Consider the following 26,393-nt stretch of genomic DNA (forward strand, 5'->3'; position numbering starts at 1 on the left):
GGAAGAGTGTCTACTGGAGATAAACATGAATCAGCAGATAATGTTCCTGCCACAGCTCAGGCTCAGAGCTCTGCTGCTGGGATGCTGACAGCCGGAGGTGACAGAGGATGTCCATCTCAGACTACTGGACCCTGATTATGGCTGCAAAAACTTTAGAGAAACATGTGAAGCCAGAGCGACGAGAAACAAGAGTTTATTCATCACACCTTTATAAACAGGGCACAGGCTGAGCTCACAACCTTCAGGCAAAATAAGTACTGTTTATCAGCATCAGCACACACAAACGCTCTGAAATAATCCCCACTCACACACATCTTCACTGGCAGGAGGCAGCAACTCACAGGAGAGAGAAATGAAAACAGAAGCGGAGACAGTATTCTCTCCTTGTTATTGATCTTTTCATCATAAACAAAGCAGGCAGTCGGCATTTTTAATACAAGCACAGGGCTTCAGCTATAAAGACGTAAAAATAGGCCCTCAGAGTTTGGTGGAGATGAGTACTGGTGGCATGCTTGCACATGTACCATGCACTGCACCGACCCTCTCATTATGTCAAAGGCTCTCCATTCACAGTAAGCCACTGGCAATAAGTGCATTTCCAGCTCAGCCAGCATGTAAAAAGTGCTGGGAGAGGATATTTTGATTTGCCATATGTGAAAAAAAAAACATCACATGAAGGTTTTTATAAGGATTGGAGAGCTGATTAACAAAGGTCAAAAGGACTAATAGGAGTAAAATGGACGGATAATTGGTTGATACTGGTGGAAATGTCATGTAATACACAAGCTCACGCACCCAAACATACACTCACAAACACATAATAAAAAACAACATCCATGTTCAGATTAAAACATCATCTACAGTCTAAATTTCATTACAAAACAACTTGTAGCACGCATGTTCATACCCTGACAAAATATCCAAAAGTTTAGCATTGCATTTATAAATTAGATACACTGAAGTAGTAATTTAAATTATGCATTTATAATATATATGTTAAGACTGTTAAACCACAGCAGGGGAGGCTCAAGACGGCATATGGATAGTTTCAGAGAAGAAAACTCCCTCTGACACACAACCCTTCAGGCAGACAAATTATACCAAGCACCAAACTGAGGAGAAATGCACAGCCAGAGTCGCCACTAACACGTGATATCCATGTTCGTCATCTGAAGGTCTCACTGTTGTTTGGAGGAGAAACAGCAGGGGGCACTGCAGCCCACAGAGAGAGAGAGAGACATCACTGTTCTTTATCATGCATCTGCTGCTGCATCTTGTTCAGCATCTCCTGCATCCTCTTCAGCTGCAGACACAGAGAGAGGAAGAATTGGTTAGTCTCAACATGAATTAATCCTCAACAGTTCTTTAGGTTGCACAGTTTAAGCCACAGATGTAGTCTCTGATCATGATGCTTTTCAATCAAATACTAATCTGTATTTAATCTTGGAAAAGATTAAAGATACATAAAGACTCTGGCTTAAAGGAAAAAAATCTCTGCTTTTAAATGAAATATATATAGATATATACATAGATATTTCCAGGAATATTGGTTTTGATTAACACACTTGATTCAGGATAAATCTGATTTTATACCCAAATTTAATCTGTTAGATTACCTATATTGAGGTAATCAGTCCAGTATAAATGGGATATTTTCACAGTAGAATAAAAGATAAAATGCATCTGACTCTTAAATGTTATGAGAATACAGTGCTGTGAAAAGAATTTGCACCCTTCCTGAATTCTTTTCTCTAATCTATTTTTGCATATTTGTCAGACTTAAATGTTTCAGATCATCAAACAAATATTTAATATTCGACAAAGACAACCTGAGTAAATACAAAATGCTGATTTTAAATGGTGATTTAATTTACTAAAGCAACAAGACTAGGTTAAAACCTAGTATACAGCTGACCGCAACTATCTGGGGTGCCTGTTGAAATGCCTGACTGAATTGAGTGTTCTGGCAGAGTGATTTTTTGTTGGGGTGTGTAATTTTGCTGTCCCTAATATCTGTAGGTTGGGAATTGAAGGATCCCAAAAGTTTAAAACATAAAGCCCTTTCAGCAGGAAACAGCTAACCTGACATGCCAGATGGACTCATATCCATTGCATAAATCTATTTGACATACATCCGGGAAAGCTAATAAAATAAATAACACTGCTTTAGCAAAATATTTCCCAAATAAATCAAACTCTACATGGAGCATGGGGACAACAAATAAACCATAAAATTAAATTAAATTTTACTTAATGTTTTGTATAAAAGCTGTGTTACACAACCTGTTTTTTTAAGATTTATTTTTGGGCATTTTTGTGCCTTTATTAGATAGAGGGGGACAGTGGATAGAGTCAGAAACAGGGTCAAGAGTGGGGGAGAGACATGCAGTGAGGGGTCTCAGGCTGGATTCGAACCCGGGCCACCCGCGTATATGGGGAGTGCCTTTAACCACTAGGCCACCTGCTCCCCTGTTTATAAGGAATTTATTGTTACGAATTTATACAGCTCAATTGTCTCCTCTCTCTCTCCCTCTTCATCTATCTCTGTGTGGAGACTGAATGGTACACAGAGCCCTGAGCAATATCATCCCCCCTCCCCTCCTGATTGTCTTTAATCGCATCTGATTGGCTAAACAGAAACACACAGACACATCAGTTAGTCACAGCACTAATTTTGTTAGCAGAATGGTGAGTAGAAAATACCCTCCCTTTTTTCTGTGCTCTTTTGTTTGGGGCGGGGACACGTCACTACAGGAGAAGCACAAAACATCTTCTCTTCCAAGACAAGCTTTCGGTGTGGCTCTCTGCTCTGGTTTCAACAAGAAATGTGGTCCAGTTCCACGTTAACAGGCATTCCTACAGTGACATCCAAGCTAACAGCTAATGCTGCAGCAGGCCCTGGATAAGCTGACCATAATGATCAGAAACCCACACCAAAACAGACTGGGAGTAAAGCAAAAACATAATTTCTGTCATGGAAAGCTTTTAATATTCTCTTTGTGCTTGTTCTAATAAAGAAATGCTGTCCATTTCTGACAAAAGTGCTGCTGTGGCACTGATACCGACTTAACAACTTTGTCGCTTTATTTTGTGAGTTTTCAGACCCCTCTAACAACTCTTTTTCAAAACTCTCAATGTATAGTTTTAGTATGTACCACAGTGAAGGCAGCCATTACTAACGACTTTCAGTACAAGCAATCCTAACTCTGTATGGTATGACTCTGAAAGTAGCATCACTTAGTCAGAAAGTCAGTCAGACACAGACAGAGCCATCTGTAGGGCTGACCTCAGGGGTCAGCCAAAAAAAGCCATCCAAAATTACTCAAATAGAATCTGTCTGACAAAGTGAGGTAGGCTAAAAGATCTCAAAAATCAACACATTATGCTGCAATCTGAAGAAATTCAAGAACAGGTGAGAAACAAAGTCATTGACATCTATCAGTCTGGAAAGGATTATAAAGCATTTGGGACTCCAGCGAACCACAGTGAGAGCCATTATCCACAAATGGAGAAAACTTGGAACAGTGGTGTGTGCTCAAATGTTTAAAATGAAACGTGATATAACAATAAAACCATACTGAATAGTTTCCCAATGATAACTGCACATGAAGATTATAAGGTGGTTTGTGAGTAGAAGTTAGTTTGAAATTTATATTGATTTGAAATCAATATCACATGGGTTTGAAAACTCATGTTTGACACTTACTGTTAACACAATACTTTGCTATGCTTCTCTTTCAGTAAGCAGCCCAGATTGACTATATTAGATGTTAAAATTAATGTCCTTTGCTAAAAAGGGAGCAAACATATGGAATACACTCCCGCAACACTTTGACGGAAACTGTGAGTCTTCATCATCGCCACTCTCATGAAAACAGCAAAACCTGAGAGGTGGTCCCTACTTTGAAAATGATGGAGACCTTCCTGAGAGACACAGAGTTATCTAAATGCTCTCCACGGAGAAGAATTATCTGAGACATCTCTGACTTCAATAAGAGAGTTAATGAGAGGTTTGCTTGTAAAGAAAAAGAAAGAAACCCAACAACAACAAAACAAAAACATGCAGTCTCTCACCACATTAATTCTTGCCAATACTTGTCCCCAGTCTGATTTGTTCAAAGAATCTTTAACTAATTGATAGTTTTAATTTTTAAAACAATTTTATAGAGGTTATTGTATGGTTCATGCAGCTTGTTTACTGCATAACTTACAGATTCAGGGGCTTTGCTTGATATTCTGCTTATTTAGCCACAAGACAGGACAGCAGATTGCTTCTTTTGGAAAGGCAGGACTCTGCACCTCACTGCTCTTTGATACAGGCCTTTACCCATTGTATGTGTCATTATTGGTAACTCATCAACGCACCACATGTTCACTTGCATGTTGCATGCTAACTGACTCTTCCCTTGATAATATGGTAAGTTTTTAAAAAGATTTATTTTCATTCTTATACTTTCCCTTTTTGACTATAAATAAAAGAGGACGTGTTTTTGAATCGGACAGCCCCACCTACAAAAATGACCACCAGCCACCACTGGAAATTACTATATTTCTGTGACGCATAACTCCCTAGACATGAGAGAATAAAAACTCTGAACTAACACTGTCAGACAAATATAATATGTTGATCTGTGAGACTGAAAAAAACCCTTCTTCATACCTCCTCATCTTTCATTTTGATCAGCTTCTCAGTCTCCACATCAGGCGTGGAGAGTGGCAGGATGGGGATGGGACTCTCCATACGGTTATCCTGAGCCAGTTTACTGATAAGGACAAGAGGAAGAAATGAGGAAGGAGGATAACTGAGAATATCTTTACTGAAATCTGTTGATGCAAGCAGTTTTAAGACATGTTTACAAAACACTCTTTCTCTCTTTCTATCTTTCTCTCAGTTGTTTTTTAATCTTTTCAACACTCACCTGGTCATCTCTTGTATACACTGTGCTCTGTAGTTTTCATAGTGGACATCACAGGTGACGTCTTTGAGGTCATGCATGTGTGAGCGAATCAGCATGTTCCTCAGTTTCACAAAGTCACAGTGCGACTGGTTCTCCACTGAAACAAGTGTGCAAAGGATAACGTTATGAAATCTAAAGTATGTCTGCTTGCTTCAGTGTTGCACAGATGCTATAATAATAATAATTTATGATTGTACCTTCAACAATGCCCCAGGGGTAGAGCCTGCCTCTCACTCTCTGTCCTCGAACATCCAGCACGGTGTTACTGCCGATCACAGCGAATGGGGTGCACTCCTGCACACACAGACAAGAGGGTGGATTGTTTTTATTATCCCTTATCCGTCCAGGGAGAGCAAAGTGAGCGAGCTGGTCCCTGGTACATATTCAGTTATTATACACATTCACAAAAGGCCAGTGAGAAGCTCAGAGGGGACTGAGAGGAACAATTAAGACTGTCTGTTCTTTAATAGTCTTACACAGATTTCCCCAGCTGATAGATGGATACAAATGAAGACTATGAACTGTCATGACAAACATCTTACATCAAATCAAGTATCACAATTTCACTTCAGCTTTATGATGACCAAAGGTACTCTGTTGTTTTATCCAAGATTTTGGGTGCTTTTTTGTGCCTTTATTTGGCGAGGAGGAAGGTGGATAGAGCAGAAAACAGGGATGAAAGTGGGGGAGAGACATGCGGGAAAGGAGCCACAGGCCTGACCTGAACCTGGGCCGCCTGTGTACACGGAGTGTGGCCTAATCACTAGGCCATCTGTGCCCCAAGTAGCACCTTTAGAGGTACTGACATTAGTGTGTGCTCATTAAAAAAAACACTGATATTATAACTTTAGCAACAAATTAAGGTAAAAAATGCTGAAATTTGTGAATAGTACTAAAATGTTAAAACTGTATAAACAGTTGTATGTGTGTGAAAAGACTTAAAGAAAACAGAACTATGCAACTTGAATTAATACATTAAAAATAAAGTAATAAAATTAATCCCAGCAAAGTAGTGGTTTGTGCAGTTACCTCACAGCAGGAAGGTTCCTGATTCCTATCCAGCAGAGATTTTCTTTGAGGAGTTTGCATGTTTGATTTCTTTCCTAAACCTTGACAAAATTTGGTACTGATTGCCCCACACTTAATCAAAGTTTCTTAATATACCCCCACCTCTCGCTCAGCTTTCATTGGCTCCAGCCTTTTGTGACCCTGAGCAGAACAAGTAGTTCAGATAATGGTGGATGTAGAGCAACATTACTTTTGGACTATTTTCTAACAAAACCAAGCTGCAGTCCTGAGGAATAAAACCAGTGAAATGAAATCATCCCACTCTAAAGTTACTTTAACCTGCAGTGAGTCTTTAATAAAGTGGACTCTCTCTGAAGTATCTGACCGTACTCACCTTTAGCTCTTTGTCCAGCTGTTTGAACTCCTCATCCTCATCCGAGTCACATTCAGGGAATTGGTACACTTTAATCCCGAACTTCTCTATTTCATCTCGTATCTGTATACGCAGACACAACAGATTAAAGAAAAAGACGTAAGTGGTCAATCTGCAACCAGACAAGCACTCAAGTCGCAGAGAAACTGTTCTGGGACTCACTCGGTCTTTGAGCTTCTTTATCTCGTTGGGTGTGAGGCAGTCAGCTTTTGCAATGAGTGGGATGATGTTCACCTTTTCATGCAGGGCTTTCATGAATTCAACATCGACTGGACGGAGCCTGAGGACAGAAATCCAGACTGAGAATGAGGGAGAAGTCCTTCAAATAGGATGAGGAGAAAATCCAAGGGTAAAAGGAGATTGTTGAATCATGACCTTGTAAATTCTGTTACAGGGTCATTAACTTATTCTTTTTTCTTTCTTTTTCACAGTGTATCTTTGTGTTTGCATGCATGTGTGGTTTACCCGTGTCCAAATGGAGGGATGAAGTAGAGGCAGCAGTGAACTCGGTTGTCCTGGATGTTCTTTCTGTTCAGGCCGCTCTCATCCCTGAAGTATTGCTCAAACTGCTGATCGATGTAGTCCGTGATTGGCTTCCAGCTAGGACACAAACGCAAAGACAGCACAGACTAAATAAGCATCTCCTTCATGCTCGGTGGATTCAGGTGAGAGAAGTGAATCTGGCACATCAGCAGCTTTTCCAGCTCACCACTCGTTGTTGTTGACAGCGTCTCCAAAGCCAGGTGTGTCAACGATGGTCAGCTTGAGTTTGACTCCTTTCTCCTCAATGTCTACAGTGTGTTTGATGATCTCCACAGTTTGGTTGATGCGCTCTGCAAAAAAAAAAAAAAAAAAACATAGTAGAATAAGATGATGTGGTTAAAATACAGGTCAGGGTTAATGTAGAGCAAGTCTGTGGTACATATCAAATCATCAAAGAGTAAGTCAAGATGTGCAACCCTAGCAGCAATTTAAATTGATATAATGCAAGTCCCAAAAAGACTCAAATCGACCAAATCTTGAATATTTTAATTAAAATCTATAAAAGGAGGTAATACAAATACATTTTAATTCTTAAAAAGATAAAAACATTTCCTTAATGAGCTGGGAACTTGAGTTTTTAGCTTATACTGCATAAAATGTAATGCCTAGAGTTCCATTTGACAACTATTTTCACTGAGAGATTGAACAAAGTTCAAACTGGGCACAGTTACAACATGCTGGCTAAAGTGTTGTTATACAGAAAGTATTTACTAAGATTAACTAAAATAATTTCTGCAACTAAAAGCTGCTGTAGCTGCTGTATGGCCCATGTAACTAACTAAAAAAAGGATCAGCTTGCTAATATTTGAGCCATTCAGTTAAAAGTTAAAGCGTTAGTCTAATCCATCTAATCACAAGGTTTTGACCCTTGAGGTTTTATACTGATGTGAACAGAGAAATCACAAAACAGGTTGATGTGATTCTAAAGCAAACTTGATGTCAGAAGTGAACAAGGCCACCTTGACGTGGCCTATTGTTTTGCAGGCAAGCCTCAAGTTATTTTGGCTGTCATAGTTATGCTTTTTTTGGAACCAGAGATAAGCATATTTGGACAAGAGAGAGGACAACATCAGAAATTCTCTGTCCTGACTGAGAGGTCACAGCTGCACTAAACGTCTGTCAATCAAAATGCAAAAACTCAGCATGATTTCTTTACTGCAGCAGTGTGTCATATTTATAGCTGAATGGCAGATGGAGAGTGGTCTCAGAGTGTCTTTAAAAAAACCTCACAGTGACTAATGGGATATAAGAAAAAAAAAAATATAAAGACTTACCCTCAGCATTCAGTAACTTCCTGTCTTTGTAGAGGTCTGTGAGAAACAGGCTGTTAACAAGGGTGGATTTACCCATCCCAGACTCCCCTGTAATAAGAGATCAAAAACACGCTTTAGCAAAATGCAAACTAATTCATAAACTATAGTCTAAAAATGATGGCAAAGCTTATCAAACACCCAATCAGACAGAATTCAACTGTATTGAATGTTAGTTAACTTGTAGGGCTGTTTTTCACTCTTAGTTGGCATGAGCTAGTTGCATCTTAAACCCGGGGTACTGAGATGTAAGTTATGGATATTTTTTTATGCTTTCTTCTTTGGCTGTAAACTGACCTGCTACCATCAGTGTAAAGTCGAAGCCTTTCTTCACAGACTTCCTGTGGACCTGGTTGGGCAGAGTTGCAAATCCAACATACTGTTTCTCCTGCAACAGATAAGAAGAAGGAGATGCTAAGTATAAAGACATTTGTATCAGAAATAAAGGGTTGAAAGTGGTTAAATGATATGATTTCTTGCCTATTCTTTTGAGAAACTGGGTTCTCACTGCCAGTTGTCCAGAGTTACTTAGTATTTGGGGCCCCTTTATTGAACATACACTATATGGACAGAAGTTTTCTGTTAATTATTGAATTCAGGTGTTTCAATCAGACCTATTGCCTCGGGTGTATAAAATCAAATGCCTAGCCATGGAGTCTCCATTTGTAAACATTTGTAACAAAATGAGTTGTTCTGAAGAGCTCAGTGACTTCAAGCATGGTACTGTGATGGACGCCACCTTTGCAATAAGAGGGTTCCTGAATTGTCATCCCTGCAGGATATTCCACAGTATGTGGTATTATTAGAAAGTGGAAGCGTTTAGGAACAACAGCAAATTAGCCATGAAGCCGAAGACCACATAAAAACACAGAGTGGGGTCAACGACTGCTAAGGTGCATGGCGCGTAAAAATTGCTAACACTCTGCTGATTCCATAGCTGAAGAGTCCCGAACCACTGGCATTGATGTAAGCACAAAAACTGTGTGGCGGAAGCTTCATGGAATGGGTTTCCATGGCCGTGGAGCTGCATGCAAGCCTCACATCACCAAGTCCAATGCCAAGCATTGGATAGAGTGGTGTAAAGCACAATGACTCTGGACTGTGTAGCAGTGGAAATGTGTTCTGTAGTGTGACGAAATCACACTTCTCTGTTTGGCTGTCAGATGGGTGAGTCTGGGTTTAGCGGATGTCAGGAGAACGTTATCTGCCTGACTGCATTGTGCCAACTGTAAAGTCTGGTGGAGGAGGGGTAATGTGGGGCTGTTTTCCAGGGTTCGGGCTAGGCCCCCATCTTGAAGGCCAATCTTAAGGCTTCAACATACCAAGACATTTTGGACAATGCTATGCTTCCAACTTTGTGGCAACAGTTCTGGGAAGGCCTTTTCAATTCCAACATGACTGTGCCCCAGTGCACAAAGCAAGGACTATAAAGGCATGGTTTGATGACTTTGGTGTTGAAGAACTTGGCTGGCCAGCACTGAGCCCTGAATTCAACCCCACCGAGAACCTTTGGAATGAACTGGAACAAGATTACAAGCCAGACCTTCATGTCCAACATCAGTGTCTAAGAATGAACAGAAAAATGTCTTGCACACTGCAGGGCTCCAAAAATACAATTATTTATTGCACCAAAGTAGTGACGTTTTGAGCATCAGGCTGAGTCTGACGAAGAGCAGCAGTGCTCAAAACGTCACTACTTTGGTGCAATAAATAATTGTTTTTCTGGAGCTCTGCAGTGTGCGAGACGTTTTTCTGTTCATTCTCTGTATCATCGGCTCGGCACCTGCCCACCTTGGTTGGATGTGCGTGTAAGGCTTTTATAAGACTGACCTCATAAATGCTCTGGATACAAATTCCCACAGAAACACTCCAAAATCTTGTGGAAAGGGGGTAAACTCCATATTAAAGTAGATATATTTGAATACAATGTCATTACAGTCCCTGCTGGAGTAATGGTCAGGCAGCTGAATACTTTTGTCCGATATAGTGTATATCAAGAAGGAGAATTATCAAACTAGCTAACTGTATTGCATTGGTAGTGTGTTGTGCTGCTATGAGCTTCATTGTTTGAAGCCTGCTGGTCTTTGCGGTTAAGACTTTGCCCTGTGCCTAACTCAACCTTGTACAGCCTGGATTAATGGACTCTCCATCTGACCTTCAATCAAAGTACAGGCACTGTAATTATTCACACTGACAAACACGTTTCCTTTCTTTTCCTAAGGTTTATGGTCTGTGTTGCTAAAAACTACACATTCCTGAATAATGTCTAGAAAATTAGCAATGTTTTAAACCCAGTAAAGGCCCACATACTTTTACCAACTGTAGTTCAACTTGTTTCTTTTGAAAGAGAGCATCGTTACACTGCTTTAACACAAGCAACAGTACAGAATACTTCTATCAGTGAAAAATACAAACCTCTAAGACACTAGGGTGACAAATAATCTTGCTAATATTGTATCAACAAAAAATGAAATGATTATTAAAACAATGAGCCTTCTGTCATTCCTGCTCTACAAAACACATGAAAAACAAACAGCTTAAAAACAGAGGTACACCATGTAACTGTGAGAGAGCTTAGAGGGTTTCTAATGAGAAAACTAAATGCATTTGGCAGCGTCTGAGTCAATGAAGTAAACCACAACAGACAGAAGACGTCTATAACACAGAATCAAGTGTACAGCATTCCCCAAAATAACCACAGCTCAGACTTTCCACTGAAACTGTAAAACACAAGAGAACCAGAGGATACCAGCCCCTCATTGACAGACGCTCTCAGTGCACAATCTGGCACAACGTCATCTTCACTCTACATGTGTAGATATAAATACACACTCAGAGCCTGCTAAAGCATTCTCACACACTCACAGAAGCTTCATTCAACAGACCTGAGAAGCTCTTTCTCTCACTCAGCAAACATACAAGTCAAAGACGCAGCGAGAGTCCTCATATTCTGTCATAACTTGTCACTGGCATTTCCGACAGTCGCCTCGGGTGAGGATTGTGTTTACAAAAAAGGCGCACCATCACAAAAAAAAACCACAGGCGGTGAAAATAGAGAGCGCTCACTTGCCAGAGAGCCAGAGTGAAGAGAAATCAATGTGTGATAGTAAAAACATCTCAGTAGTCAATCTGTTTCTGTGAAGAGATATCAAAAGAGCAAACTCCTCCACAGAAAGAGTCACTCTCAAAGAAGCTGAAAGGTGTGAAAGCTTCCTGTTTACACATTCTAAAGTCAATCTGAGCTCTTTGTTTATGTTGTCTTATATTCTAAATTTTTCTTGTTTTTTCCCCCAAGAAATCCCTCTTTTTTACCTTCTGCCTGGCTGTTCTCACTCGTGGGCACAGCAGCCGTTCCACCAGTTTTTCTTGCAACATGATGGCATCCATCCCAAACCGCTCCAACACCAACAGACCAAAATAGCCACGGGTCTCAGAAAAGTTGAAAACAGCCCAGCAAGCAACGGGAAAAAGGAAGCTTGAAGCCCTGAGATCTTGATAAACTCTTTCCTCACTCCCTGTCTGTTCCCAAGTTGTCTCTAACGTACCTCTTTCCTGTTTTTGCTCTTTAAATATGCACCTTTTGTTCCTCCTCCTTTTTTCTTTTTTTTTTAACCTGCCTTCCCGCTTTCTTTCTTTATCTCTTTCCCCTGCCCTGCAGCGCTCCGACTCTCCCTGTTCAGACAGGTACGGAGGAATTCTAACTGAGAGGGAGGGAGATGGAGCAAGGGAGTAAAGAGAGAGGTGGCAATTTGAGGGAGGAAACAAGGGAGGGATGGTAGAAGCGAAGGTCTAAAAGAAACTCATTCATTCGGCCTAGATTCCCTCCCCCAGCTTTGACAGTTGAAAAATAAAACTCTGCACTGAGAGAAGTGACCACTAGCTCGCAAAGAGAGACGGCAGAGAACAGAAAGTGTAGATCTTTATTTGACCTCAGGGCAAAAAGACAAGAAACTGAAAAGAACTAGTTTGAACTTGAAATTGAAAATGTTGCAGTGCGCCTCAGAGATGCACTACGCGTACAGGACAAAGGCTGCAAGTTCAGGCCTGTGGAGTGAGATTATCAGATTATTCAGTAAATAAACCTGTCAATCAGTGTGTTGAGTGAACGCTCTGTGTGAACAGAGGCTACTCAGAACCGTCTAGACCAATGGATTATAGAGTCTTAAGATGAGAAGAGAACAAATAAATGGATGTGAATTACTTATATACAAAGATATCCAGCATTTAAACTCTAAAGTAATACAATCTTCTACATGAGTGAAAGTGTAGTGGTGCTGGTGCTGGGGCAGATGTAAACTGAGAAACACAACCCTTCATTTGAAAGGTTCCGGCATTCAATCTCCAACTCCTGCAGTCACATGTCCAGGTATCCTAAAGATACTGAACCCCAAAGTTTCTCCCCTGCTACATCAGTGGCATGTGAATGTGTATGAATGAGATTAGTTAATAATAACAGATGCTTTACATCAGTGTATGGATGGGTCTAAATGGGTAAGTGTGATCCCTTTGGCTGATAAAGTATTGCAGACATTATTATTTCTTAACTATTAATGCAGATGCAGAAATTTTCCATTGTCCCCATTAAGGTGGATTTGGTTTGAATAACCTGAAGTTTAATCCACTCCTTGCCTTGTGGTTTTGACCCTGCACAGGTCACAAGTTTAATCTGAAGGGTTTCTAAATAAGTAATGGGATAAGAGAGATGGAAAAATACTGACACAAACACAGAAAAACAAACCATTCATGCGCTTATTGTTGGTTCACTACTCAAATATTCTAGTAGTAGATGTTTAACTGCTCATAGTGTGCTGGTATGTGAATTCTGACTGTTGGTGCGAATTTTTATTTATTTTTGTGTCTTTTTTTTACCTTTATTAGAGAGATAGGACAGTAGACAAAGCTGGAAATAGGGATGAGAGAATGGGGGGGCATACGGTGAAAGAGAGAGCCACTGGCCAGACATACAGTACATGGGGCCCAAACTAACCACTAGGACATCTTTGCCTACTAATTTCCTTTTGACAACCGAGCCAGTAAGTGTGGGATCGAATGGGTCTGCCAGATTCCATGTCTGCCATCAAACAGATCCATCTTGTAAAGCTTCAATCTGAAACGTTATGCCTGGGCTGAGAATGACCAGACCAATAGCGTTATTGAGGTGAACAAGGTGGTAGCTATCGGCTTTGGTTTAGTCGTACAGCAAGCTGATAAAGAATGGCTGCAGGTTAGCTCAGATGTAGCTATAGTGGCAGTTTTATCAGAACTGAACATTTTAATCAAAAGAAGAGCAAATAACCCCATTGAAAGCTTTTATTGCTCTTCTTCTGACCGGCTCAGGCAGGAGTTTTACTCAGACTTTAGCAGACTTCTGCTAACATGTTTATTGTGAATGCTCAAATAGCAGCAGCTATTAGCATATGATCATTTGTGTAGCCCTATATAGAGTTAGTCTGACTGTGTTAAGTTCTCAGAACAGTGAAATTAACATGTTCATACACCTTTCGTTGTTAGAACAGCCAAATAACTGAACATGTTAATACAGCAACTTTTCATGAGATGTTGGTAATATTTTTCAAACTTTGGCAGAGCTGGTATCAAAAGAACATAATCAATATAACACTTGTTAAAATCAAAGTTAGGATAAATGGAGCCAAGAAATTCTTTCAGCAGAAAACATGAGAGATCTGTACATTTGTGTGTGTTTTGCGGGCACTGAGGGGTTAGACATTGTAAAAACGTTTGTGTGGCTCTGGTCTAGACTGATGAAAAGGATGTAAAGCAGATCAGTCACCATGCCGTCTCCTCTGGTTGGCTCAGGAGTGTGTGTCAGTGAGCGTGGAGGTGAACGAGGTAGACGGCTCACAGAGGTTGAAGTCGATTGCTTCCAGATGTGACCGTGGTGTGTATGCGTGCATGGGTGTGTCCAACTCGTACATGATGTGGGCAGCAGAACCTAAATACTCTTTGAAATATAGACTCTTTTTCTCTTCCCTCTCCCCAAGCAGGCACACCCGGTCATGATGCCACGTAAAGGATGTTACAGTCCCACTCCACGCCACAGGGGGGAGACAGAGGACTCAAATCAGTACAATGTTTAGGTTCTGTTTCCTTTTCAGGAGGAGAAATGATCCGTTTAGTCTCCTGTTGTGTTGAGGATGCAGAAGTTGGTCAGGATGCTTGATGAAGAGTTTAGGCCATAAAAGAGACATTAAAGTGTGTGTCAGTGTGTGAGGGGGGTTGGGAGGGTCAATCTGAATAGGAGAAAGGAACAGATGTCTTGAAATGGTAGTCGAATAGCCCCCCAGCTAACCCCCCCTCTCACCACCACCTTTCCTTTCTCAGTTGCCAGCTGTCCCGTTCTCCAGCACACATTTTATTCTACAAAGCAAAACATGGCATCTTTAACATCATACTTTTGATACTAACTAATTAAACATTATGTTTAACTGTCTCATGACTAAGTGAAGCTAAAATGTTGTGTCTTTATTTACTCCCTCACCCAAGATACTTTAAATAGTCTCTTTAAATTTCTGAAAAATTAATGGGCTTCAGAGTTAAATATTCATGAGCAGATTAGATAAGATTAAGAGTAAGTGGATATTCAAAGATTGGATTTAAAGGGATTAAAACCTACTCATTTTCATTGTCTTTAAATATTGGTTTAGACTCTGTGTTTCACTTAGTGTGCATGCACAGAAGCGTTTTTGGCTGTTTTTGTCTCTCCTGGCTCCAGCGAAGACAATGAGTTGAAGTTGGCAAAAAGGCAGCCTATTCATCTAGACTGAAAACAGCTCATCTTTATCTTACAAACAATATTATCAACGGAATTTGGTATAAATTGAGTGAACAAGACTATTCAGAGACTTCCTGAAAAAGCGTTTGATTCCGAGACTGTCCGTTGTCATCCCTGAGCCAGTGAGTTTAAATCAATATTTCATTTCAGTAATTAACTATCCATATCTCTGAATAGGTTACTCCATGATTTCCAGGATATTAAATTGATTTGATTTGATGTGTTTGTTTTATTTGTTTTAATGCCCTTATTATTTTGATGGCATTGGAAATTAGGGAAGCCTCAGTCTCCCTGTGAGAATAAATAAAGGCTTGAATAAATGAATGAATAGAATCCTATCCTATCCTATCCTGTCCTGTCCTGTCCTGTCCTGTCCTGTCCTGTCCTGTCCTTCTAGGCACGTTTAGGCCAAAAACTGAGGCTGAAGTAAAGTATTGATGTGGCAAGTAAGCTGGGTAACACTGGGCAGGAAGAAGGACTGACACAACCCAGGTAGTGCTCTGGATGTCTTTGCATATTACCAGGGTTATGGGAAAATAATCTGTAGAAAAAATAAAGTCCACACCTTTAGGGCAGTTTAAGGGGTAGATGTAGCAAGTAAACAGAGCCTAGGGTACTTTCCGGGCAGGTAGAAGAGTTTCCACAAGCCCCTGGTCGTGCTGTGGATGTCCCAAGGGCCTGAAAACCACCAGCAGTCTCAAGTAAAATTATCGGGTGTGAAAAGGCAGGACAAAAGAGATGCCTTCGAACATGACCGTTGCTGCCACTTTGGCTGCTTTCCCCCCCTCTAGCCCCTGATCGTAGATTGTCAGGTCCTGCTGTGAGTCCATACTGCCTTACATGCCTAAAACATATGCACAGGACTGTATATGTATCCAACTTTTTAATTAATATAAATAAATGTCTGAATGAACTTTAATAATTGCATCTCTACCTGCACTGTGTTTACACACATTAATTCTATGGCAGAAAAGGTAAATTACTTTTCATACTTTGCCAAACATTTATGGTATTGCTAGCTCACTAACTTGGGTAATTTTGATTATGGCTAAATAATCAATTAATCAATTAATTAATCGATTAATGAATCCATCAATCAATCAAAAGATACAATTTGTTAAAAGGATTAGTATGCCACTGGGGACATGTTCATCTGATTTATCCAGGATCTTATGCTTAGCTTAGATAATTAGCTTATGGCTGAAGGTGTAATTAATGGACAAACAAGGCAATTCCAATCTATTATTGTAGGTACAAGTTATGTTTGGACTTTTGTGTCTTTGTTTGATTGAACATTGGATAGAGTCAGAAACTGGGGAGAGGGAGAGGTGAATGACATGTAGGAAAAGAGCCGCAGGCCAGATTTAAACCAAGACCTCTTGCTTTGAAGACAATTGCCCTGATGTGGTGCACAGACACTAGGACTAGGCTACCAGCATCCCTGACCAATGTTTTTAAAAATTTGAATGTACTTTTCCTTTAGTTTCAAATGAGGCTTTCACCAGGCCATAACCACCTGTGGACAGCCAACAGTCTGTCACTTAGAAAACAGCTTATAATATATTATAAAGAGGATCAGGATGAGGACAAAATTGTATGTGCAATGTTGTGATTTCTGTTCAATAAGTACAAAAATGTATTTACAGTAAGGATAATTTAAATGCACCATGACTCAGACACTAAACCGCCACTGAGAAAATATGCTGCACTGAGCTGCAGAGGCAGAGGTCCAGACATCGTCTACTCAACCAGCAGGCAGCGCTCAGTGTCTTCCTCTCGGTCATTTAAAGTCATGGCTTTACAGGAAACGGCTCTCAAAAGGCCCCAGCAGTCCGCTCCATTGCCAGGACACACATAATTACACAAACACACAACTACAAACATAAAACGTCAGCCATATGAGTCAAGTTCAGCAGAGTACCCATCATTCCCTGCAGCCAAACTTTAAAGAAGGATGCAGTGATGAGACACAATGGCACAGTTAGGCTGAAGAAGATGCCTTACATTTTTAACCAACCATGAAAAGACTCAGAGCAACACAATTCCTTTAGACGGTTTCACTGGTTAACATGTTTGTGTGAGATCATGTATGAGGAGTATCCATGGTGACATGTTCTATTTTCTGCACAGTTCAGCGTGCAAAAGAGGCACAAAATATATTTCTCAGATAGAGGGGAACAAACTAGAAGTGCCGGTGAATAAGCAGCTATTCTTAAGAATTTATTGATTTTAATATTCAACACTTACTTACTGTTTGTCAGTATGAGTATCCTTACATAAAACACATTGGCAAACCTCTCCAAATATGCTTCTGTCAGTGGTGACTTTCCAGTCTAGGTAAGATAGCTTCACTTAACAGGCAATTCCACTGATTTATACATTGAATTCTGCCTATGTGAAAGCAAATTATACAAAGATATTTGTGTTTCCAAAAAGCTGAACAATGTTTGAGTGCCTTCTGGCTCATTGCAACTGTGAAATGTCTGCAGTTAACTCTCTTTGTGTCTTTGTACCTTTTCAATTTAATGAAGTAAAAATCTTAAATACAACATTCAGTTATAGAGTAAAGTAAGCAGATAAGTCAGCAAACTGGCCAAAATGTCAGTCGTATCTTGAGTTCAAGTGGAAAACCGCTGATAAAACCTAAGACCTGAGTGCCCTGATAAAACCTGAAAATTGCTGGTCTTGTTTCAGACTGACTGCGATACATCAGTGAAGAGCGCTGACCTTTACTGATGACTCTCTGCCTCTCCCAGTTGTCCAGCTGACACTTTCACACCATTAAGCCTGATCACTTTATATAAATTGTTGGCTGCTCACCAGTAAGTGAGGCAAGGAAGGGCAAGAGGGAGATATGGTGTAGATAGGAGGGGTGATGGTGAGATAGACCAAGAGAGGGGTGTAAAAACAACACAAATGCACCCCCCCCCCCAATCTTTTTTCTCCATGGAGATGCCAAAGGCCTGCATGCACTTGTCTCTTTTACATGCTAATCTGACAGCATGTAATTGGTCAGACAACAATAAAACTGCTTTAGTGAAGGACTCTCGGCGATAGGAGTCCTGTTCTAGCATCCGCCTATTCAGTGACAATGGGCCCTTGAGGGAGCGTGGCTGTAACCTTGAATTGTATTATACACATGTAGCATCCCTGAATGTTCAGCATTCAGAAAACAAAAAGTGTAGGACACAACTTTTCTCCAAACCAACAACGAAATAATCCAAGTCTAACTGACATATTTTCATGCCTCTCTACAGAGGAGATGAAACACACTCTTATTTCAGTAAATTAACACTGTGTGAGTACAGTACAGTACAGTCTCAAAACATTTTAGCAAACTAGCCGAGGTGGAAAGAACACAAACTTTTGTCCTCAAGTTAAAGTACAATTACTTGGTTAAATTCACTTTAAAAGTTAAATAACTGGCCAATAAATCAACTAAAGTAAAAGTAAAAAGTATTTTAGTCAACGTATACTTATAGTACTGAGTGCTTTTATTTACTGAGTAAAATATGATCTTTCCATATTGGCAGTACAACGTGAGAATATGACTCTCAAACACTGTTGTTCAGGTAAAGTTGCACCTCGAATAAATAAAATAAAGTGAAATGCAGCAGCTGTTTTTGGATGCAATGTGGAATCCTTTTCTCACCATGAGCTTCTGACTGTCATGTGTAGTTAAAGCCAAACAAACGGACAGTTTCATGCCACTGACAGAAAGATTGAACTTCTTCATTTTGACTTCAAGTTGGTTTTTGTACTTAGTACTCGATGCTTTTTAAAATGCAATGAAGTACAATACTTCTCCCAAAATATACAGCACATCAGGGGCGGAGCCAGACGGGTTAAATATCAAGGGCTAAGCCCAAACAAAGGATCATCCAGGGAGTTGCTTCCCCAGACTCTCCCAAGAGCTGGTTGTCAGAAGCAGAATCAGAATCAGAATCTCTTTATTGTCCCGTGAAGGGAAATTAGTTTTGCAGCAGGGGCACACAAAAGACAAGGTACACAATGACAACATCAGAATTAAAAAACATAAAACAACACAATCTAAAAAACACCATACACATACACAAAATCACTAACTAAAGTTTAGTCCAGAGCTCATACCAAAAATGGAAAATGACTACCAAGTAATTGTCCGGCCAATCTGAGCAATTGGGGGAGAAGGGCCTTAGTAAGGGAGGGGACCAGGAACCCAGAGGTCACCCTGACTGAGCTCCAGAGATCCTGTGTAGAGACGGGACAAAGTTCCAGAAGGACAACCATTGCTGAAGCCCTCTGTTGATCTGGGCTTTATGGTGGATGTTTCAGTTTCTTTATGTGATGTTTCTGTTTTTTTTTTGTTTTCAATAAATTTGCAAAAAATTCTAAAATTTTCTTCAATTGTAGAATCAGGTTGCAATTTTACAAAATTGAAAGAGGGGGTTCTGACTACTTTCTGAATGCACTTTACTTAAGTAAAAGTAAAATACTGATTTAAAAAGTACGGAAAAAGTACAAGTACACAAAAAGCTACTCAATTACAGTTAATTGAGTAAATGTAATGCGTGACTTTTCACCTCTACAAACTATATATGCTGATAAACACAGCAATTTTGAAAAAGTGATTAACTAGACCATGAGGTAATATTGTTTAGTCAACAGTTGTCTCAAAGCCAAGATTAAGACTAAAACCTCAAGAATTATGCAGAATAACTCCAACAATGTGCCACAAGAAGATTTCAAAGCAACCTCTTAGTGTTTATGGCCAGAATATGATCATTGCGTGTGATCACAATAACAACTCTCTTTCTGTTAATTAGGAAAAAAAAAACAGTTATGAAATCTTAATTCTATTCATATGTTTCATTGGGCAACTGCTAAGACTCCTGATCCTTTTTTCAAAAGAACTAGTAATCCTGAACATATCGAGCCCAACGAGAAAGATTTTTCAAAGACTCTATCTGGGTCAGTCAGCCTCCAGTTACTTTGCAAAAGCCTCTTGAAATCCAGAGTCAAGGCATGACGAGCGCTGCAGCGTCATGCAGAAAAACCAGGGAAGAAGATAAAGGAGGTGAGCTGCTGCAGGTACAAAACAAACAGAAACACTACACGCTCCACTGAAACACAGGTGGTACATGCATGTTTGCAGCATGATAGAATTATAAAGTAAGTGCATGTGTAGAGTATAAGCTCCTCAGGAACCTGAAGAACAAAGGCAGCGACTGTCACAGAGAAAAAAACTCCTCAAAGGAAACGTGTAGAGGCAGAAACACACTCAGCCTGTATGACATTCAGAAAAGTAGGCTACTGTGATGATTCTCAGACACCATGCTTAAACACAGCAGGATTACACAGAGGGGTCTCACGGTCTGTTGTAAATTTATTTTTTAGCCAAGCTGGAGGCCCAGCTCCTTGGATGGAACTACTGGCCTTTTGATTATTCATTCACTTTCTTTTATAGGAGACTGATCCTCTAAATACTGTGTGTCGATTTCATGACACTTTATAAAGATACACACCATCTCCAGAGCATTTACCTCCTTATCTTTTCCTACAAAGCCATCATCGACTGAAAAAAATCTACAAACATTTCACTAAGCATGAATTAAACATACTAGACTAGCAATGTAACAGTTCTAAAAAATACCTTCTGGTTGGCCCTGTTGGAGTTAGCATTTAAGCACATTAACACAACACACACATATTAACACTTAAGTACAACCTCAAAGAGCCTTCAGTACGGCTTTGAGTCTTTCAGCATACACAGACGCAACACCAGGGTTGCCAAGTCTGCTTCTTGTAAGTGTAAAGTTGCTAGCTAATGTCTTCAGTTGTGGCTTGCAGGTTTTTTGGCTTGTTCCTAAAGTGTAGTAGTTTATTTAAGCTTGCCTTGAACCCCTGGCTCTACCAGCTCTCAGTTTGTACTACTGCATGATTTGTCCACATTCCTGTTTTAGGGTTTTATCTACTTATTTGAAGAGTTGCTTCTTAGATCTTGTTTTCATAGAACTGGTTGCTTGTTTCTCCCATGAGATCTTGCAAAACAAATACACAAAAGCACGTTTATAGCAGTTCAACAGCTATTTCAAAACTTATTTTCCCCCTGAAGTGCGTCAACTAAAAAACTTTTGACGCAGCAAAAGCTGCAGGCTGACTGTTGCAACATAGAAAGCTTAAACTAAAATGATACCAGCTGTTTGGAGTCACTTCCACCAATCCCAGCCAACAACTGATAAGCTTGATAAAGCTGAGCATGCCTGCATCATGAATATACAACAGAGAGCAGTGTGTTATTGACACAAATGCATTGGAAAAAGTTAACTGACACACAGTGATAATGGAAATGTCTGTGTTAGTTTTTTTATAATCCTCACAAAGCCTCAATTTTGTTAATTTACCAATGTTTAAGAGTAGACAATGACTTTGTTCTTCAGGGCTTTTGTCATTTGTATTAAAATGTCTTTACTTCCTCTTAAATATGTACTTTGGCTGTAAGTTCATCCGTTATGCATATTGCAAACTGGTGCTGTGTTGTCAAACAAAACTACAAATCTTAACTTTCAACTGTAGTGAAGATTTGGGAATTAAAAAAAAATCCATCTGAATTTTGGGGATTTCTGTACAAGATGCATAGAAGTTGATACACAAGACAGGTCACCTAGCTTCCAGGATGCTAAATATGCTATGAATCATGAAATAAGATAATAATTCTACATTGAGAAACAAAAGAAACAAAAGACAAAACTGCTCATCAATTTAGCAAAGAGTTATTAAGATGAAGAACATTTGAGGAATCATATACCTTCCTTTTTCTCTCCTCTTACTACAACTTCTCTTTCTTCACTAAAGATGTAGCCACAGGGGGTTCAAACCCCACTTTCAGCACCCCACCCAACCCCCAAAAGTTACGCCTATTCCTGGTTCACACAGCTGGTCCTCAATGGGAGACGATGAGGCTCCCATCTGTGGCAGTGCTAGTGTGTGTTTGTTAGAGGAGTGAGGGGAGAGGCAGTAATGGAGGAAGAGTGAAGTGACAGCAGGAGACGAGAGTACAGTTTATCTGAACTGAAGTGGCACTCGTGGACCCCAATTTATGCAACTAAACTTCTATTCACTGCTGAGATGTGACCACTGAGCTGATTCAGCTCAACAGCGATGATAATAGACCAAAAGAACAACAAAGTGTGACAATGCCGAGATAACATTAAAAACTGTAGTCACTGTCTGATTATACATGCTTCATTAACTGTTCTTAAGTTGTGACTGAAACATTTGGGTTGCCAGGTTGTGATAAACTAACAGGCTACTGAGTAATTTACACTCAGGTCTTAGAGGTAAAAAGTTGACCATGAATCTGAAATAATAAATGTGATTTTATTCTTAACTTTGAAATATGAGTTGCACAGGTATATAGGGTTTCAGCTGAGTCCCTGAGTGACAATTTGTACAATGCAGTCAGCAAAGAGGACAGCATGCAGTTTCTGTACTGTTATGCAGCTCTTTTAGTACAATCAGTTTTCAACAAGTGGAGTTTGCACTCCTGTGAGCCACCAGTAGGTAACTGAGGTCTCTGCCTACAGTGATAGTTGTGAAGTATGGATGGCTGGTGACTTTTCACTGAAATTGAGGATTCTTTCCAATCAAACATGCACTATAATAATAAATGATGAATGGGGTGAAGGTTTCTCTGTGTCAGTGTCCAGTGTAGCATGTCGTAATAGTGGCAGCTTCTTTCAAGTAAAAACAGAATATTTTAAACAGCTACAGTATATTACTCGCACCTTTAAGAAGAACACAGTCAACATTTTTGGAAAAGAAAGGTATTAAAAGTGTGTTTTACACCAGATTTTAAGGCAATTAATAAATCCACTAAGTCTTCGACAGTGAATTTTTACATGCTGTGACTAAATGACCTTTGTCAAGAACATCTGCATTTTTCCAGGAGGTCAGAGCCAATTAGATTAGAAGTTCTCAGAAGGCTTCTTGATCTGAATCACAAACAACACAGTCTGTTTTTAAATGCTGAGTGCAGAATGGAAAAACTCCAACAAGAAAGAAAACCTCTACAAGAACAGTTCAACTAGTGATTGATGAAAAAAGTACATTTATACTTGAGGTAGAAGTTGAATCTTATAAGATATAACATACACAGTAAATGTATGCAGTATTTGTGACTGTGTTTACTGCACTCCAATGAAGAGATACATATATACAGGGCACATGTCTTTCTGTTGCATCTATGTATTTCTGAATTTTAACACCAAAATCTAATGCCATCACTTGCTAAGGACCTCCTAGTGAAGTTGTTACTTTAACTGATGCTTAAACAGCCTTGTTCATTCACGACTATGTTGAAAAATCATCATCTAATCAGGTAGGATAGGTGTTTTTTTTTAATAGATTTTACTGGATTAAGTTCATGCTTTATTTGATCCCTCTGTACTTCATAGTATCAAGGTTGACGTTTCTCAGGTAAGTGTCAACTTTAAAAAAGACTTTAGATTTTTATCTGTAATTAATAAATCTTCAGTGCATATATGCCTACACACACAGAAAACCCCCACACAGGATTGTGGGTAGGTCAGATAGTGTCAGCAGCTCCGTCAGAGAAACACTGAGAATGGATGTTGCCTGGCAACATACTATCACAGCAAAAGGAAGTGACGCCATTGTTCAGGGTGAAGTGGAAGAAAGAGATGTGGAAAGAGGAAGGGGAGAAAAAATATTGATTTAAGATTTTTAACAGTTATGATTCTTTCAGCAGCTATGATCTCAGCATTAAGTCAGTCACAGCGTGAAACTTAATCATTTTCTATTTCCAGCTCCCTTCTCCCTCCTCTTCAGCAGCATGGATGATCAAGAGTGAGTGTTTTTCTCAAAAATGACCAGCAGGGTCAGCTGTGGTAGAGTATGTGGGAGGGTGACTGGATAAAGCAGAATGCACAATGTGTAAAAACTGCATCATGATGTGAATACAGGGCATGAGTAAATGAATATCTATAGAGAACAGCTGTTTTGGCTATGATTTAGTGTCATTATCAGTATGTCTGCACAAACTGAGTATGCAGTATCTGAAAGCAACAAATCCTCCAATAACCATACTAATCCAGGGTTTGCAGAAATCCACTCATGAGCTTGTGTGTGCACATGTAAAATAATTTCTACTGGATTTAGTCCAACTGTGAAATTCAGGCAAATCTGTTTGCAACATGACCAGCTTATATCTACCAGTGATGAGGGGGCGGATGGGGACAAAGATCACCTAAGAGGCAAAATACTGAACGAATATGACTGTGAATAATAAAATACTACACAGTGAAGAGATGTAAGGATAAAAGAGGGATACGGTAATAAGAAGATCACCTTGAATATACTTGTCACCTCCCTTGTGACTTTAGGCTTCAGCTACATCCAAACCTAGTCCGCATTTTTTTCTAACCTAATTTTTAAATGTAGGTTGGAGGTTGGAGCTTGGTTAATCTATTTTAAGTTAATGCATTATTCATTCTAATGAACATGTTTTCAAAAAGACAAATATTTTCAAAAAAAATGTAAAAATATTCCAATAAGTTTCTATTGTATGCATGATGAGAACTTTAATTTTTGAGGTTAGATTTTCTGTAATAATCATAGATCAGGACTCTTGTTACACCGTAACTCCTATATCATTGTAGATTCAAATTTAAAATGTGAATAAAGGGTGGAGAATACTTTACATATGGCTGTTCAACTGCTCATTTATGCAAATATCTAATCAGCTGATCACATGACGGCCACCAAGACCAGACAGGTTTGAGCTGATAAAAAGGCAAAGATAATTCAAATGACCACTAATTAAAAGAGAGACATAAAGAAGAGGATCTCTGAGCGTACATCATATTGAAACTTGAATCAGATGGCATTCCCATCTTACAAAGAACAGGAAATTGGATCTGCAACTCATAAGGGCTCACCAAACTGGACAACAGAAAATTGGAAATCTGATAAGTTTTGATCACCACTGTAAGACTTGAGTGCTAGGGTTGGAATCTGGCGTTAACAACATGAAAGCCTGTCAGATCACCTGCAGCCACTTTAACCACATTTCTCTCCCATTCTGATACTTGGATTGAACTTCAGCAGATTGTCTTGACCATGTCTACATGCCTACAGTAAATATATAAACCCATGTACGAGCTGCTATGACTTAGGCTAGCACTAACTTCTGCCTGGCTAGGCTGATTCTCTACCTCACCCTAAATACAAATATTAAATATATTACACTGTATTTTTATGCATTTACTATTGCATCATCCATTACTGACTTTTTTAGCTGTAAGGCTGTTTCTGTGCTCTTTCTGCATCATAAATTATTCACTTCTTTTCCTTTTTTTAACCATAAATAAGGCTCCCTGAATCATCCAAGCACACTCAGGCTCAGCATATGCAAATACACCTCCCCGGTCAGCAGACATGACCGCATGTGAAGATGGGAAGAGTAGAAGAGGGGGAGGAGAAGCTCCAGGGTCATCAGAGATGCGACCTCCCCTGCAGGCTCATGTGGCAGCTGTATTTCAGAGCTGAACAATAGTCAGGATGGGTTTATTAATGGCAGCCAGTAGCAGATATAGTAATCACGAGGGGTGCTGATGCAACATTGACAATTACCAGTGGCTGATAATAATTCAGCAGAGTAGAAGAGGGATGGATGCTGCTGTTTGAGGGGCATGTTGGCTGCACGCCGGCCTGCTCCACATATGCGTCTAAATATGAAACCTTACCCCTCCTCCTCCTCCTCCTCCTCCTCCTGTCAGTCTGCTGATCATAGCTCAGCCTGTGATGGCATGGCTGCCCTAAGAGCATCTTGCGTTTATTAAACATACAGGCACATCGATTTAAGAGCGAAAATGTGCGAACTGAAACGCAAATACTGTAGCTGATGCATCCTGGAGTACTAGACGATTCCCTCAGTGGACAGCATTAGAAGTGTACCCACAAAAACGTTAAAAAGCAGAAAAATAAACATTAAATGGGTGTCTCTTACCTCTGTGCTCTCATCTATTGGCCATCACGGGATGGATGAGGAGAAGGCGCAGGTGCAGGGATGCAGAGCGACGCCCAGGGACAGAGAAACATGGAGCAGTCATTGCATCGATTCTCCATCAGTACATGGCTGTAAATAAAATCCAGAAACCACGCTCACCTGTTTTTACCGGGATCCGGCTCTTGTACCTGATGTTGCTCGTCATGTTGACCGCTCTCCTCCTTCGATTATACCGAAGCGACGGCTCACAGATAAGCGCCCCCCTCGCCTCGCCTCCAAACCTCGTACAGACACTAGGAGGGAGGGCCGAGCTGAAAGATGAAAGCCCCTCCTCCTCATC

General features: G+C 40.0%; 1 protein-coding gene across 2 annotated transcripts; it reads right to left on the reverse strand.

Annotated features, from left to right (window-relative positions):
* Positions 1–177: 177 nt before the first annotated feature.
* Positions 178–26,328, reverse strand: sept5a (septin 5a). Of its 2 annotated transcripts, XM_041788317.1 has the most exons (12): positions 26,213–26,328; positions 26,054–26,067; positions 8,550–8,640; positions 8,217–8,303; positions 7,109–7,232; positions 6,865–6,999; positions 6,562–6,679; positions 6,361–6,462; positions 5,156–5,252; positions 4,920–5,055; positions 4,661–4,763; positions 178–1,303 (listed from the first exon to the last, which is right to left on the reverse strand). In XM_041788317.1, exons 1-12 carry the CDS (start codon positions 26,256–26,258, stop codon positions 1,241–1,243), a joined length of 1,116 nt encoding a protein of 371 aa, XP_041644251.1. In that variant the 5' UTR covers positions 26,259–26,328; the 3' UTR covers positions 178–1,240. The 2 variants fall into 2 exon arrangements, with proteins under 2 accessions (XP_041644251.1, XP_041644250.1); XM_041788316.1 differs by lacking the exons at positions 26,054–26,067; positions 26,213–26,328 and adding an exon at positions 11,565–11,938.
* Positions 26,329–26,393: the final 65 nt, after the last annotated feature.

This window comes from Cheilinus undulatus, linkage group 5 (genome assembly GCF_018320785.1).
Source record: "Cheilinus undulatus linkage group 5, ASM1832078v1, whole genome shotgun sequence".
Lineage (NCBI taxonomy): Eukaryota > Metazoa > Chordata > Actinopteri > Labriformes > Labridae > Cheilinus > Cheilinus undulatus.